This window comes from Nanorana parkeri, unplaced genomic scaffold (genome assembly GCF_000935625.1).
Source record: "Nanorana parkeri isolate BGI_ZX_2015 unplaced genomic scaffold, ASM93562v1 scaffold420, whole genome shotgun sequence".
In the NCBI taxonomy this organism is placed as follows: domain Eukaryota; kingdom Metazoa; phylum Chordata; class Amphibia; order Anura; family Dicroglossidae; genus Nanorana; species Nanorana parkeri.
Genome location: NW_017306688.1, coordinates 56,147 through 69,779, shown reverse-complemented (window position 1 = coordinate 69,779; position 13,633 = coordinate 56,147). Strand labels below are relative to the sequence as shown.

At 41.5% G+C, this 13,633-nt stretch overlaps 1 protein-coding gene across 1 annotated transcript in view; it reads left to right on the top strand.

The window, feature by feature from the left end:
• The window catches only part of ANXA9 (annexin A9), a 22,525-nt gene that overhangs the window by 6,827 nt on the left and 2,065 nt on the right, over positions 1–13,633 (top strand). The window contains exons 4-12 of the mRNA XM_018559907.1: positions 1,413–1,504; positions 5,725–5,838; positions 6,557–6,647; positions 6,868–6,947; positions 7,022–7,081; positions 8,292–8,382; positions 10,038–10,133; positions 12,177–12,235; positions 12,427–12,549. Coding sequence (XP_018415409.1) covers positions 1,413–1,504; positions 5,725–5,838; positions 6,557–6,647; positions 6,868–6,947; positions 7,022–7,081; positions 8,292–8,382; positions 10,038–10,133; positions 12,177–12,235; positions 12,427–12,549 — 806 coding nt within the window. The remainder of the gene's footprint in view (positions 1–1,412; positions 1,505–5,724; positions 5,839–6,556; positions 6,648–6,867; positions 6,948–7,021; positions 7,082–8,291; positions 8,383–10,037; positions 10,134–12,176; positions 12,236–12,426; positions 12,550–13,633) is intronic.

Below are 13,633 nucleotides of genomic sequence, written 5' to 3'. Positions count from 1 at the left end.
TATATATATATGTGGCCAAATGACAACAGAGGCCTCACTAGATTGCTTCCCACAAAACAAACCAGGTATGACACCCTATGGCCAAGTTACTGCTGAATCAATAAGCCCATAGTTATTATGTAAAAATTACAAATGGTCCATTTACGAAATAAATGTAATTTTATGTAGAAAAAAAAAAAAAGTCCAACTATGTGGATGATCAAAAAGACTAAATCTACCTCCCCAACCCTACATGGTATAATGCTTGTTTAGTTTAGAGGGCTCTAATAGAGAGGACTGCTTATCTTACTTCATGGTCCCATAGGCTTCCTTACTGCTGGTTCCTATGGTGATGACACTTACCCTCTGACTGACGTCATTACGTACAATTCAGGAATGGTGACCACTATGGGTCCGTCATGGTATGTGATGACATCAAGGGACCACCCACATTCCAAGGTGAGAATTTGGTGCGTTGGCTGCTGCGGGACCATGGAATAAAGTATGTTCCATTGATTCTCTTCTAGAACACAATGTAGTGTCCATGGTCAAACACTATCTAGTGTCCATGGTCAAACACTATCTAGTGTCCATGGTCAAATACTATCAAGCTTCCATGATTAATCATTCTCTAACGTCCATGGTGAAAAACTCTCTAACGTCCATGTTTAAACACTCTCTAGGATCTATGGTTAAACACTTTCCAAAGTACATGGTCAAACATTCTCTAACTTCCATGGTCTAACACACTCTAGCGTCTATGGTCCAACACTCTCTAGTGTCCTAAGTCAAACACTTTCTATTACCCATGGTCAAACACTCTATAGCCTCCATGGTCAAACACTATCTAGGCTCCAAGGTCAAACACTATCAAGCATCCATGGTACTTGCTAGCATCTATGGTCAAACACTCACTAGCATCTATGGCCAAACACTCTCTAGCATCTATGGCCAAACACTCTCTAACCTCTAACTTCCATGGTCTAACACACTCTAGCGTCTATGGTACAACACTCTTTAGTGTCCCTAGGTCACACACTCTCTATTGCCCATGGATCAAACACTCTCTAGTGTCCATGGTCAAACATTCTCCAATGTCCATAGTCAGACACACCCTAGTGCCCATGGTCAAACACTCCCTACAGCAGGCAATCACAATCAATTTTTCTACTGGTTCTGACTTTAGTAAAGAAAACTAGAATTGTTGTCTATGGTTTGCTGTACTTTGCACTTTGCTGATTATGATGTTTAATGTATAAGCCTTATGGTTTGCTGATAAAGTGGATGCCTGCACAGTTCTGCAGTAAAGGTCCACATTTAACTTCTAAAGCGGAAACCTCCTTTTAAGATGGGTTTTTTTTCACATGGATATCTTTTTATCTAACTTGCATGTTGACATTGATATGTAATGAATTCTGTCTATACAATGACAGGTGACCAGCAAACAATCATTGACACTGTTACATCGCTTAACAATGAACAGAGGCAAGAGGTAATTCGCCTGTACAAGGAAGAACAAAAGCAGGTATGGCCAGTAATAGCTCAATAATACATTTTATTTCGGTGGTGTCTTACAAATCATTGAGTGACCATTAACTGGAATATATCTCCATGACTCAAAAACAACATGTGGTACGACATCTTCCTGGTCTGCATGGACATGGAGGACTGTGATCCTCACCTGGTGGTTACAGCTGCCCACATGCAGGAATACTTTGATCCTGCACTCTGCATCATCTTCCTGCATGTTGAATACTTTCAACTGCCTGAGGTTCCTGTTGTTCCCTCCCCCTGTACATTGTAACTTTGCAGTAAGTCACAAGGTGAGGGGATGCAGATCTGTGATGCTTGATTTATAATCAGTGACTGTAGCTAGGCTGGGAATATGTTATCAGTCTGCTGCTGGCAGAAGGAAGCATTGCCTTAGTCTCCTCTCACCCAGTGATCAGACTGTGACATTTACTAAAATCTAAAATGAGATGAAGCGAACCTGTGCATTTCTAAATTCCCTTGAATTGACTGGATTCTAAGAATGGCTGCTATTCATTGGTGCTGCCAGTCTGCTTCTGTTCCTGAGTTTTGCATATGACCAGGACAATCCTAAACCCAACCCGAGACCTACAGAAGACAAATAGCAGTAGTAGGTTCTAGCCCCTCACAACCTAATGGGTTGGGTTGGGAGTAGAATTCTGGGTATAAATCTAACTGTACAGATATGAAGGATGTGTTACAATGATGGTATTAGTCAACCATATTACTATGAGCTCCTGGGGTGTAGAAAAGGGGGGTTTAAGGGGTCCAACCCGTCCTTCCTCAAAGTATCTGTGGCGCCGAAGCTAGGTGTAGTGCTGACACTTGCAGGTTACTTTTTGACTCATTCAGTGCAGCGTGGGGTTAGTATGAGCTGATCGCGAGTGGTGGTGGAACCCCCAAGCAGAGTGTGGATGCGCATTAGCGATCATTGCCATTATTGAGAGCGAGGTCTGGAACACAGTAGTGTTAACGTGTTGGGTTAATCACTGAGCCTGCAACCAAGGTTTGGAGAGGAACCAAGTTATAGAGTGGCCGGGCACCAGAAGGAGTACTCAGAATTAGAGTAGGACCTTTGCTATTGAGCCTGTGAGTGACTTTTTTTAATCCAGAAGGGTTGTGAAGAAGCTCAAGGTATCCTTTTTTTATTGCTGTTGCTGTAATTTCTTTACATCTGCTGTGATGACTTTGGGTGAGCCCCTCAGGTATAAAAAAGTAAACGACCCTGATGAGCACCAATGTTCATGTAGAAGTAACCCACTTTTGACTGCAGTAGCTGCTGGTGATCCAGCAACCTCTCTCAGTTCAGCTGCTTCATATGGCTTGCCCAGTTACTGCCCTTCCCCCTTAGATACCAAGAGCATGTGGGACAGCATCGTGATGTTTGTGAGATTACTACTGCGGAATTCCCCCCTTGGCCCCCAGAACCCCCTTTGACCAGTGATTGACATTCCTGATCAGCTGTCTCCAAAGATCTTTTGAAGTTTTGAGGTTTGGGCAACGGCAGTGGCAGACTCTCTTCTACTTTCACTGTCCATTGTCCACAAGGTGGTGATGTTGCAGAGACTGCTGGAAGGTGTGGTCCAGAAAAGGTGATTGCATTACAACCACATAAGGTAGCGTGGTGACTGATGGAGCAATGGGTCAGACTTTAAACATTAAACCAAGCAAAAAGTGCCATGACACACAATCTTCTCCTATAAAATAAAGAGGCTTGAAACATTTCAACATATTTCAACATATTCTTGAAAACCACCTAGGAGTATATCTCTGTTACGTTTCATTTTGTAGTGTGCTTCCTCCTTCTTCGTGAATCTTGCTTTTGAGATTGCCTGGCCTTCTCTCTCATTTGCCTGTGTAACCTTTGCCTTGCTGCATGCTCGCCTGCTATTCCTATCCCCTCTTCACATCTTTTTGTGGCTCAGATAAAGTGTACAAATATGTGTACTATGAGAAGCTTGTTTAGCAGGAAATTCTATGGAAAGTATGTTTGGTTCAAAGAAATACCGAACATACCTTTCTTTTTTTAACAGATTTAAATAAATACATGTCAGGTGTCCATACCTGTGCCATGCATGTGATATCCACGCAGGTTCATTTTACCTTTGTGCTACATACTTTTGTGCAGTAACCACAGTATAATTCAGAGAAATTAGAGCAATAAAAAAAAATGGAAAAATAAAAACCTCCAAAAATTATTTTTATGGGAAACTTTATACCTCAACCATACATTACAGGTTGCATTAAAGTAAAACTCCATCTAAAACTTATTTTTAGGCAAGAATAGCATGGGGAGTGTTAAAACCTTTGCAGGTTTTTATCTATGTGACCCCATTGAGGCGATTTCCCCTTCTGTTGGGGTTTTATTGTTATTTTTGTCCACGTTGAGGAGACTTCATCCGCTTTCCTGTCCCAGAGACAGTGACCATTGACACATTTTCCTACATATAAGTAAATATAGATAGGTGCCACAGTCAACAATCCAGTGTATGGTAGTATCAGCCCCACTACGGTTTTGTACCTGATCTGGGCTAATTAAAATGCATCAACAATACAATAATAAAATAATATACACTGAGTGGCCAGATTATTATGACCACCCCATCAGTACTTCGTTGGGCCACGAGATGACTCCACGAGATGACTTCGTTGGGACGCCTTGTGACTCCACGAGATGTTGAAAGGTGATGCGAGGGATCTGACACTGCACTGTTGCCCTTCTGTTGTCTTGTACCAGTCTTGCCACCCTGCGTTCTGCCCTAACATTGACTAGTCGCTGACGGCCACAATTCGCACGTTCAGACCCAGATTTTCGGCTGACAGTCCGGTCTTTAAACACTTAGCAGAATTCGTTAAATGTTCAAGAGGGGCTCATTGTTCAAAGGTTTTTTTTGCTGATACTCGCTCCATGGCTCGTGCCAACAATCATCCAACGTTCAAAGACTGTTAAATCGCGTTGCTTACCCATATCTTCAGAAAAAAATCACTTCTACTGCCGTGGTGAACAACCTGCTTCCCTATTTATAATGGTCAGGCCCTCTAGCAACTTCAGCGCAAAATTATAGCTTCTGGGGAGAATCACACATCATTTACCCCTATAGACTTCAATGGGAGCTCCTAAAAAGCGCACTACATGAGTGAATGTGTTTTTGCATGTTTTTCAAGCCTTATACCCTCTTCACAACCTCGGGCTTGTGAACAAAATGGTTGATTTAGGAGTGTTCATGCTGGGTGCAGAGACATTCATCCATCTGGCGAGGGCCCAAAAGGAACCTCCATGACTTCAGTGATGCCCATTATAAAAACCGTGGAAAGCGGTAGAGGGCCTGGAAAGAAACTAGGCGTGACATTTTCCAGGAATGGGAGCTCCAATGGCACAAGACACCAGGATAACACATAGAAAAGCCAGGGAGCAGATTCAGGTTGCTATCGCAACCTCAGGACTGTGAACAAAATGGACAATTTAGGAGTGTCCATGCTGGATGCAGAGACATTCATTCATCTGGTGAGGGACCAAAGGAACCTCCATGACCTCAGTGATGCCCATTATAAAAATTGTGGAAAGCGGTAATTGTGGAAAGAGGGCCTGGAAAGAAACTAGGTGTGACATTTTCCTGGAATGGTAGATCCAATGGCACAAGATACCAGGATACCACACAGAAAAGCCAGGAAGCATATAGAGGGATTACAATGGCCACGGCAAAGCTTGAAAACACATGAAGCACACTTAAACAAGCTTCAAAATCATCTGACATTACACAAGCACAAGTGTCAGTAGGTGCTAATTATCAGTACAGCATTAAAAACTTTAAATATATCTTGCAAACATAAATATGACTTCCAAAAATACTTATCCTCCATGCTCATGTGATTAGCTGACTGCTTTACTTAGATATCTGCACAACATTTTGAGGGATCACCTCAAATTCCTCAGGAATAGTAATAAGAAGCCTTTCATCTCTGGTGATATACTGGTCATGCATGTCGGGGGAACATAAGAATATTCATGGGATACAAACAGGCAGACTTGGCCTTTTCACACTGACTTTTAGCAAGTTCAATGGCATGACCCGTCTCAGCATTTACAGAACAGAGGCTGGCATGGATCTACACAAAATATGCTAACATTCATTCAATGCATAGAACTGACCTGGAGAGGAATACTAAACTGGAGTTTCCCTAAAACTGTACCAATATCAATTTTTATATTGGCAGGACTTGCTGGAGAATGTTAAGAAAGCTTTCTCGGGGGATCTGGAGAGGGTAATTGTTGGTTTGTTGAAGACCCCAGCTGCATATGACTCTCAGGAGCTGAAAGCGGCAATGAAGGTGAGATGTTCTTCAGAGAAGACTTCCGTGGAAATATCAAAACCTCAATTTAGTCAACTTTTTTTTAGTTCTAGATAGTTAGTCCTCCCTATCAGTTTTATATTACTGCCTATGTCCCTTATGGGGATATTTTCCCTGCCTGTGTTGTGACTGGGATGGGAAGGGAGAAAAATATCCTGAACTGGGGCACAGAAATCGATTTGGGAACTCTTCTATCAGAGTAAGGAATGCTTCAAAGTTATGTGAGCTTTTTATTGCCATTTTTGAGATTCTCGGCAGCTCACTTTAAGGTAGTGGTGAAGGGTTAAAACCATAGATTTATTATTGTCTGTTTCCCCATAAGGGAGATTTGTCTTCACATCCTGTCCCAGTGAATAAACCAGAGGTGAAAACAAGCTCCCTGTTGGGGACCCAAGCAAAAATAGATCTATAATTCTGACCCTTCCCCGCTACCCTAAAATGTACAGTTGAGCTGGGCTTATTGGTAATAATAATTGCTCTAATACCAACCTATTCCATGTTGTGTTCAAATAATACATGAGTACTCGCTGTATCTTTATCTATATCAATTAAGTTACTATGTACCAAGATAAAAAAGGAATTTTAAACTGGGAGCTGTTTATATTATTGTGTGCAGTCAATATGGAGTCAGTGATACATGCTGGGAGATTTGAAGGAAACTCAGAATAGTGGTAATCAGTGTTTATCTCAATTACAGGGATTAGGGACAGATGAAGCTGCACTAAGTGAAATCCTCACCACCAGATCAAATGAACAGCTGCAAGCCATCCGGGTCTGCTACAAGCAAGGTAGGAGGTGAAGAGTAATCGTATGTATGTATGCACAAGGAGCTAATACCTGTGGCTAGGGCAGATGAGGGTCTCTGGATGCAGACAGTGTGCGTCCAGGGCTGCTCACCCATCCCTAACTACAGGTATTGTGTACAATGTAACAATCTAAAAGGTATGTTAAAAGCTAAAGTCTGCTCATAGCCTGTCCTGCCAACTTTCCATGTTGTCATTTTATTAGAGTTTAAAACAGACTTGGAAAAGGACATCACATCGGACACAAAAGAACCACACACTGCGCTTCTCCTGGCCCTGGTCAAGGTAACAGATCAAATATTCTGTAAATGCCACACTGTTTTCATCTATTCTGAAATAAATCATACCTTTCCTTCCAGGGCAAGAGAGAAAAGGAATCTAGGATTATTGACTATGGACTGATTGAACAGGATTCTAAGGTATGTTGCTAATTAATTTATGCTCTTATTGCGCCCTCTAGTGGTGTATACTGATATTATCTCATAGCGCACATTGACAAGTTTAAGGGGTTCATTTAGAAAAGTTCCATGTCGTTCGCTAGAATAAGGGCAGAGATGAAGGTGGCCCAGAAGGTTTACTATCTGACACTCCGAGTAGTGTGCATTTTGTAGTAGGATTGCCGCAAAGATATTTATGCTGATCTGAAGCACATCAATGCAGGAGGCAGGGGTCCTGTAAGTACCTGCCTGCTTGCCATTAGTTTGATGAACAGCAGATAGTGATAGGGTCTCTTTTCAAACATAGGGCTAGAGGATGATAATATAGCTTGTATGCTGCTGTCTAGATGGTCTTGTTAAGTATATATTTGGGCATGCATAAACATCATCCATGTCTGGAGGTTGTAATTGCAAGCACAGCTCCAGGAACCCCTGGCTACCTCTGGAGGAACCTTAGGGTTCCACAGAATCCTAGTTGAGGATAGCTGCTATGGCACTTGATAACACAGAGCAGCCTTTCTAAACCTGTACACTAGTGAACCCTATGGTTCCTTCAGGGGTTGCAAGGCATTCCTTGAGCTGTGGCTGATTGACATCCCATTTGAAGGTGCCTGCCTGGTTGCAGGAAATGGTATTTGGCAGAGCTAGTGGCATGACACCAATGATCTTTATAGCTGTCTGAATGACTGGAATTCTGACCACCATTGTAAGGGGCCCAATGGCCCCCAATGTGAGGGGTGCATTCTTTCCACTGACCACCAATGTAAGGGGACAATCTTCCCACTGACCATCAAATAAGGGGCACATTCTTCAAACTGACCATCAATGTAAGGGGCATTCTTCCCAGTGACCGGCAATGTAAGGAGAAATTCTTCCCACTGTCCACCACTGTATGGGGCAGTCTTCCCACTGACCACCAATGTAAGCAGCATTCTTCCCACTGACCACCAATGTAAGGGGGGCATTCTTCCCACTGGCCACTAATGTAAGGAACATTCTTCCCTCTGACCACCAATGGAAGAGGGGCATTGTTACCACTGACCACAAATGTAAGCCTTCTTCTTCTTATGAATGTAGTATGGAAGATGAAATTACACATCTGGAATGTACTTCTTCAAAAGCAAGTCAGCAATGACAGTTCCTATATATCAATCATGACCTTTCTGGAATCTATCCTTTTTTTTTCTTCAAGATGCTGAGTAACCTGGGACCTAAAAATAACCCCAACGATGCTCAGTGGATAACAATCTTTACAGAAAGACCAAAAGGACATCTCAGACGAGGTACAGTTATTTTTATCATGATTAGATATAATGTTAAAGCCGAAGTCCAAGCAAACAGTTTAATGGACAATTGAAATACTTATAAGGGGGCTTGTACATGCACACAGGCGAACCTAAGGAAGAAAGGGTCCGGGTGCAATATTCTTTCTCTAGGGCAGGGTGCCAGGACATTCATGCAATCCACCATATTGGGTCCATAAGCACAATCATTCTATTTCGGAGGGGAAAGAGTACTAATCCATTCCCCACCCTGCATACCTCTATAGGCCGGCCAACCGGTTCATGGTAGAGGCCAGGCTGGTGAAGGGGGACAGCACCCCAGGCTCCGGGCTCAGCAGGCTCAGGCCACATGGCAGCAGTTTGGAGGGTCGCATGAGGGACCCCTGAGGGCGGCTTGGACTGAAGTCGTTCAGCATCTTCTCCATGATGATGATGAAGGTCCGGGATATATGATGCGCTGGGCGTGATGTACTATGCGATGCAGGACAAGTGATACGCGGTGTAGGGGTGTATGCTCCAAACTCTGGTGTCTAGGAGGAGGCAGGGGTCCTGTAAATACCCCCCCAGAAGCCTGTTCGACCATGTGGCCATGCCTCCTCCATTAGGGGGGGGGGGCAGAACCAGATCTTAATGGGTCCCCCCAGCCTCTGGCCCTGGTGCAGCCGCAGCAGTTGCACCAGCGGTAGGTCCACCCCTGTACCTGCTAAAGGATTTGTATTTCTGTCCATCCAGTTCTGAGTTGTACACAGCTCTACATAGTTAAAGCTGAACTCTGGGAATTATGAAAAACCTACCCTTGCAGTGCTCCACCTCCCTGCACTTCACTGCAAGATTTTAATGCTCATTAAGTGTAGGGGTAGAATAAACTGTAATAATTACCCTAATACTTTCTCTGGCAGACTCCGGTGCTCACCTCTTCTCCCTGATGCTCCGAGTTGCGGGCGGGCCCTCGCCATCCTCAGGTACAATGCAAGGTTGTTGGTCCTGCATTGTATATGAACACATTAGTGTGTGACCACCATTAAGAGTGCCTTAGAGAAGAGACTTCAGGGGACCGGTCACACAGATGGAGGGAGCCTGCCAGAGTGAAGAATAAGGTACGCATTAAAGCTTATCCCTCTACCTCTAGACTTAACGAGCATTTAACCTTTGCAGCGCCTCCCCCTTTCCCCCAGTGCAAGAGTTAAATTCTAAAGAAAAAGCTTAACCCTTGCAATGTGTGGGGGGTGGGGGGGGGGCTGGCACTGCAAGGGTATTTGATGTGTAATTCCCAAACTTCAGCTTCACGTATGACATTAAAGGTCTTGTTCTTCCCCTTCAGTTTCTGTGCTCATTCAAATTGTCCAGGTGCAGGGAAGTTTGCAAATAAGTTCACGGGCACAGATCCCAACAGATCCCAAACCAAACAGACCTCCTTTGTTGGGTAACCAGTTCAATGTTCAGAAACAAAGGGCGTCAAACCAAAAGGTAAAAGAGTTCACAATGTGATCAAACAAAAACAACCAACAAGTTTCAGGGCAACAACCCTCCCCCTTCATCAGGACTACAAGACAAACATGTAGCATAATGAATGGAGCCTTAATGATGATAAATAGAAAAATATTCAAAAAACGAAACTCTTTACCTTACTGTCTGCTGCACCTATTTCTTCCTAGTCTTTGACCACTACAAGAAATCCACCTCAGTTGACATAGAAGACACTATAAATAAGCACTTTAAGGGGGATTTCCAGAAATCACTCTTGACTTCAGGTAAGTGTCTGTATACACATCCATAAGATGAAAAGAAACGAGTACAATACGTATACTGAATCCATATTCATAGGCTTAGGAGGGAACTTGCCGGAAATAACCAGAATTTTGATCTGCTACATCTCCGGACAGGAGAATTGTTAAGTGACACACTGCACTCAAAGCCGTGCAGAGCGAAGCAAAGCTGTCCGGCACGGAGCTTTGCATGCAGTGTGTGAGCTGGGTGCAGTCAGATGATTGACTGCACCTTCAGCCAATTGGCTCGTGCTTAACAACCAGCCAGACGTCACATGCTAACGAGTGGGTTTATACACGTGAGCCGATTGGCTGAAGATGACATTTTTCATCTCGGCACACTCAGCTACGCGAGCTCTCGTAAGCTGACGTGCCGAGGAGCAAATGACATGACACACTGCTCGCGAAGGCAGCACGCCACCGCTTCACGTGCAGTGTCACAGCCTTTAGTGTCTCTGGAATGGAATGTGCATCTGGCCTTTACCTATCTGACATTCCAGTGACACTTGCGGTGTTTGTAGGTGGCAGTGTCACTGTAATGGTGTGCGCACCTGGCTTTCACCTATCCACCATTCCAGTGACACTGACAATGCAATGACAAGGCCAGGTGTACAGTCACTTGAATGGTGGATAGGTGGGAGCCATGTGTACAGTCACTTGAATGGTGGATAGGTGGGAGCCAGGTGTACAGTCACTTGAATGGTAGATAGGTGGGAGGCAGATGTACAGTCACTGTCACTTGAATAGTGGATAGGTGGGAGCCATGTGTACAGTCTGTCACTTGAATGGTGGATAGGTGGGAGCCATATGTACAGTCACTGTCACTTGAATGGAGTATAGGTGGGAGGCAGATGTACAGTCACTGTCACTTGAATGGAGTATAGGTGGGAGGCAGATGTACAGTCACTGTCACTCGAATGGTGGATAGGTGGGAGCCATGTGTACAGTCACTGTCACTTGAATGGTGGATAGGTGGGAGCCAAGTGTCACTTGAACGGTGGATAGGTGGGAGCCATGTGTACAGTCACTGTCACTTGAATGGTGGATAGGTGGGAGCCAAGTGTCACTTGAACGGTGGATAGGTGGGAGCCATGTGTACAGTCACTGTCACTTGTACGGTGGATAGGTGGAAGCCCCATGCTATGTACAATATATATAGAACTAGCTGACCGGTGGGGCATATAATGTAAAGGCAGTATAACATGTAGACGTAACTGTTTTCATGTGTACTATTTAGACAACACCAAAATTAATTTTATACATTTATTGTATTGAAATTACTATTACTACTATTACTACTACTACTAATACTAATAATATTAATAATAAATAATTCAATTGTTAATTTAATTTATTAATGAAACAAGGTATTTTTAAACTTTTATGAATTATTTTTTGTGAATCCATTGAAATAGCACCTGATGAAAAAGAAGACAAAGTCCTATTGCCTATATTTTTGGCTGTTCTTGTATTTTAACAATCTTGTAGACAGGCACCAACATTTTTTTTTAGCAAATAAATTTGTATACATTTATTGTATTGAATTAATTGTAAAATAAAACAAAGTATTTCTAAACGTTAAATAATTATTTTGTATGAATCAGTTGAAGTAGCACCTGGAAAGTCCTACTGGCCATTTCTTTTGCTTGTTCTTGTATAAGAGTTATACTTTGGGGCTGATTTATAAATCTTCAGTGAACGTCACCACCGCCACTAGATGGTGCTGAGGAGCATAGGAATTTCCTATGCTCCTCAGCTCCATCTAGTGGTGGTATCACCATGTGAACAGCATTCATCCAGCTATTCTCTGGGTGAAAGATTTATCAATTTGCCCTACTGTTGCTTCATATAAAGCAGAGTCTATACTTTCTAGGAGCCAGCTTTATCAGCTGGGCATTGGGTGTATTCTATTTAACAATTTATTGACCAATGTAAGCAGATGTATTTTTTTTTAATGTAATGATAAAACTTGATAAGCATTTGTTATCTACGGCAGTGACTTCTTCTTATCTTTTTTCCATCTCACAGTGGCTGTAATTAAGGATACTCCTCTTTATTTTGCCGACAAACTGAACAATGTAATGAAGGTGATTAATATCTTTTTTCCACAATATTATTCTTATGTATATTCTAAAGTGTTAGATTAGGATATGAGCCTTTCTTTGGGGTAACGGTTCACACCAAACCCATTCCCACTGCTGTGCGGTGCAATTGGTATAGGTCCATTATCCTTCAAATACATTGTGAGTGACTTTTACAGAATTGTGTCCTCCGGTAGGGTGTGGGAACGGATGACAAGGCTCTTAGCCGCATTCTTATTTCTCGGAGTGAGGAGGATTTGCTGAGCATCCGAGTGGCATATAGAAGGAAATATGGAAAATCGCTCTACTCAACTATTCAGGTACTTTATATTCTACAGCAATGGAACGACGGCCATGACAAGTGCTGGATGCTTTGCCAATGAAAATATTTTATTACATTTTATTATTTTTAGTCCTAACTAAATATCTAACAAAAAAAGCAATAAAGCGCCACTGCTGCTTCACAAAAATGCTAAATGTTATTATGCTATATTTTTTATTTAGCTATAAAAATATTTTTACATTTTTATTCTTTTTACTCCTCAGTATATAACTAACTAAATAGGCAATAAAGCGCTACTTGCTAAAGCCTGAAGCGCCACTTGCTGGCTCAAAAAAAAAAAAGTGAAATATTAATATGCAATATCAATATTGCATATTAATATTTTAGCTATAACAATATTTTTACATTTTTATTCTTTTGAGTCGTAACTTTATAACTTTATAAAATGCAATAAAGCATCACTTACTGGTTAAAAAAAAAAGAAGAAAAACATTAAAATGCAATATTTTATATTTACCTATAAACATATTTTTACATTTTTATTCTTTTGAGTCATAACTCTATAACTTTATAAATAAGCAAAAAAACATCACTTACTGGTTCCAAAACAAAAAAAAACCAAAACATTAAAATGCAATATTCTATATTTATCTATAAAAATATTTTTACATTTTTATTCTTTTTAGACCTAACAATACAACTAACTTATGTACAAAACCACCATATATTCTTTGTACTGAGTGAAATAGCAGTTTCTGAGATACCAGTGATAGCTGCTTGGTTGTCAGGGATTCATTCACTAACCCAGTACACAGTAATATTTAATTATTCATTTAAAATATGGTAAGTATACAAATGGAAAGTTAAAAAACTTTTACATAAAATGTGTTAACCTCATGTATAAAAAAAAAGTAACAAGTAGAAGCTTGGTAAGCATAAATGAAATGAAAGATCGGATAAAACATTTTTTATGTTTTTATTGGAACCATCTAAATAGTAGTTCCAATAATTACAATGACATGTTTTCTTAACTTAAAGTTAAACTAAATGTTTTACATTTCTGCTTGCATACCTATATATTTTTCACTGTAGATTATATAGTGTATAACTATATTTTAAAA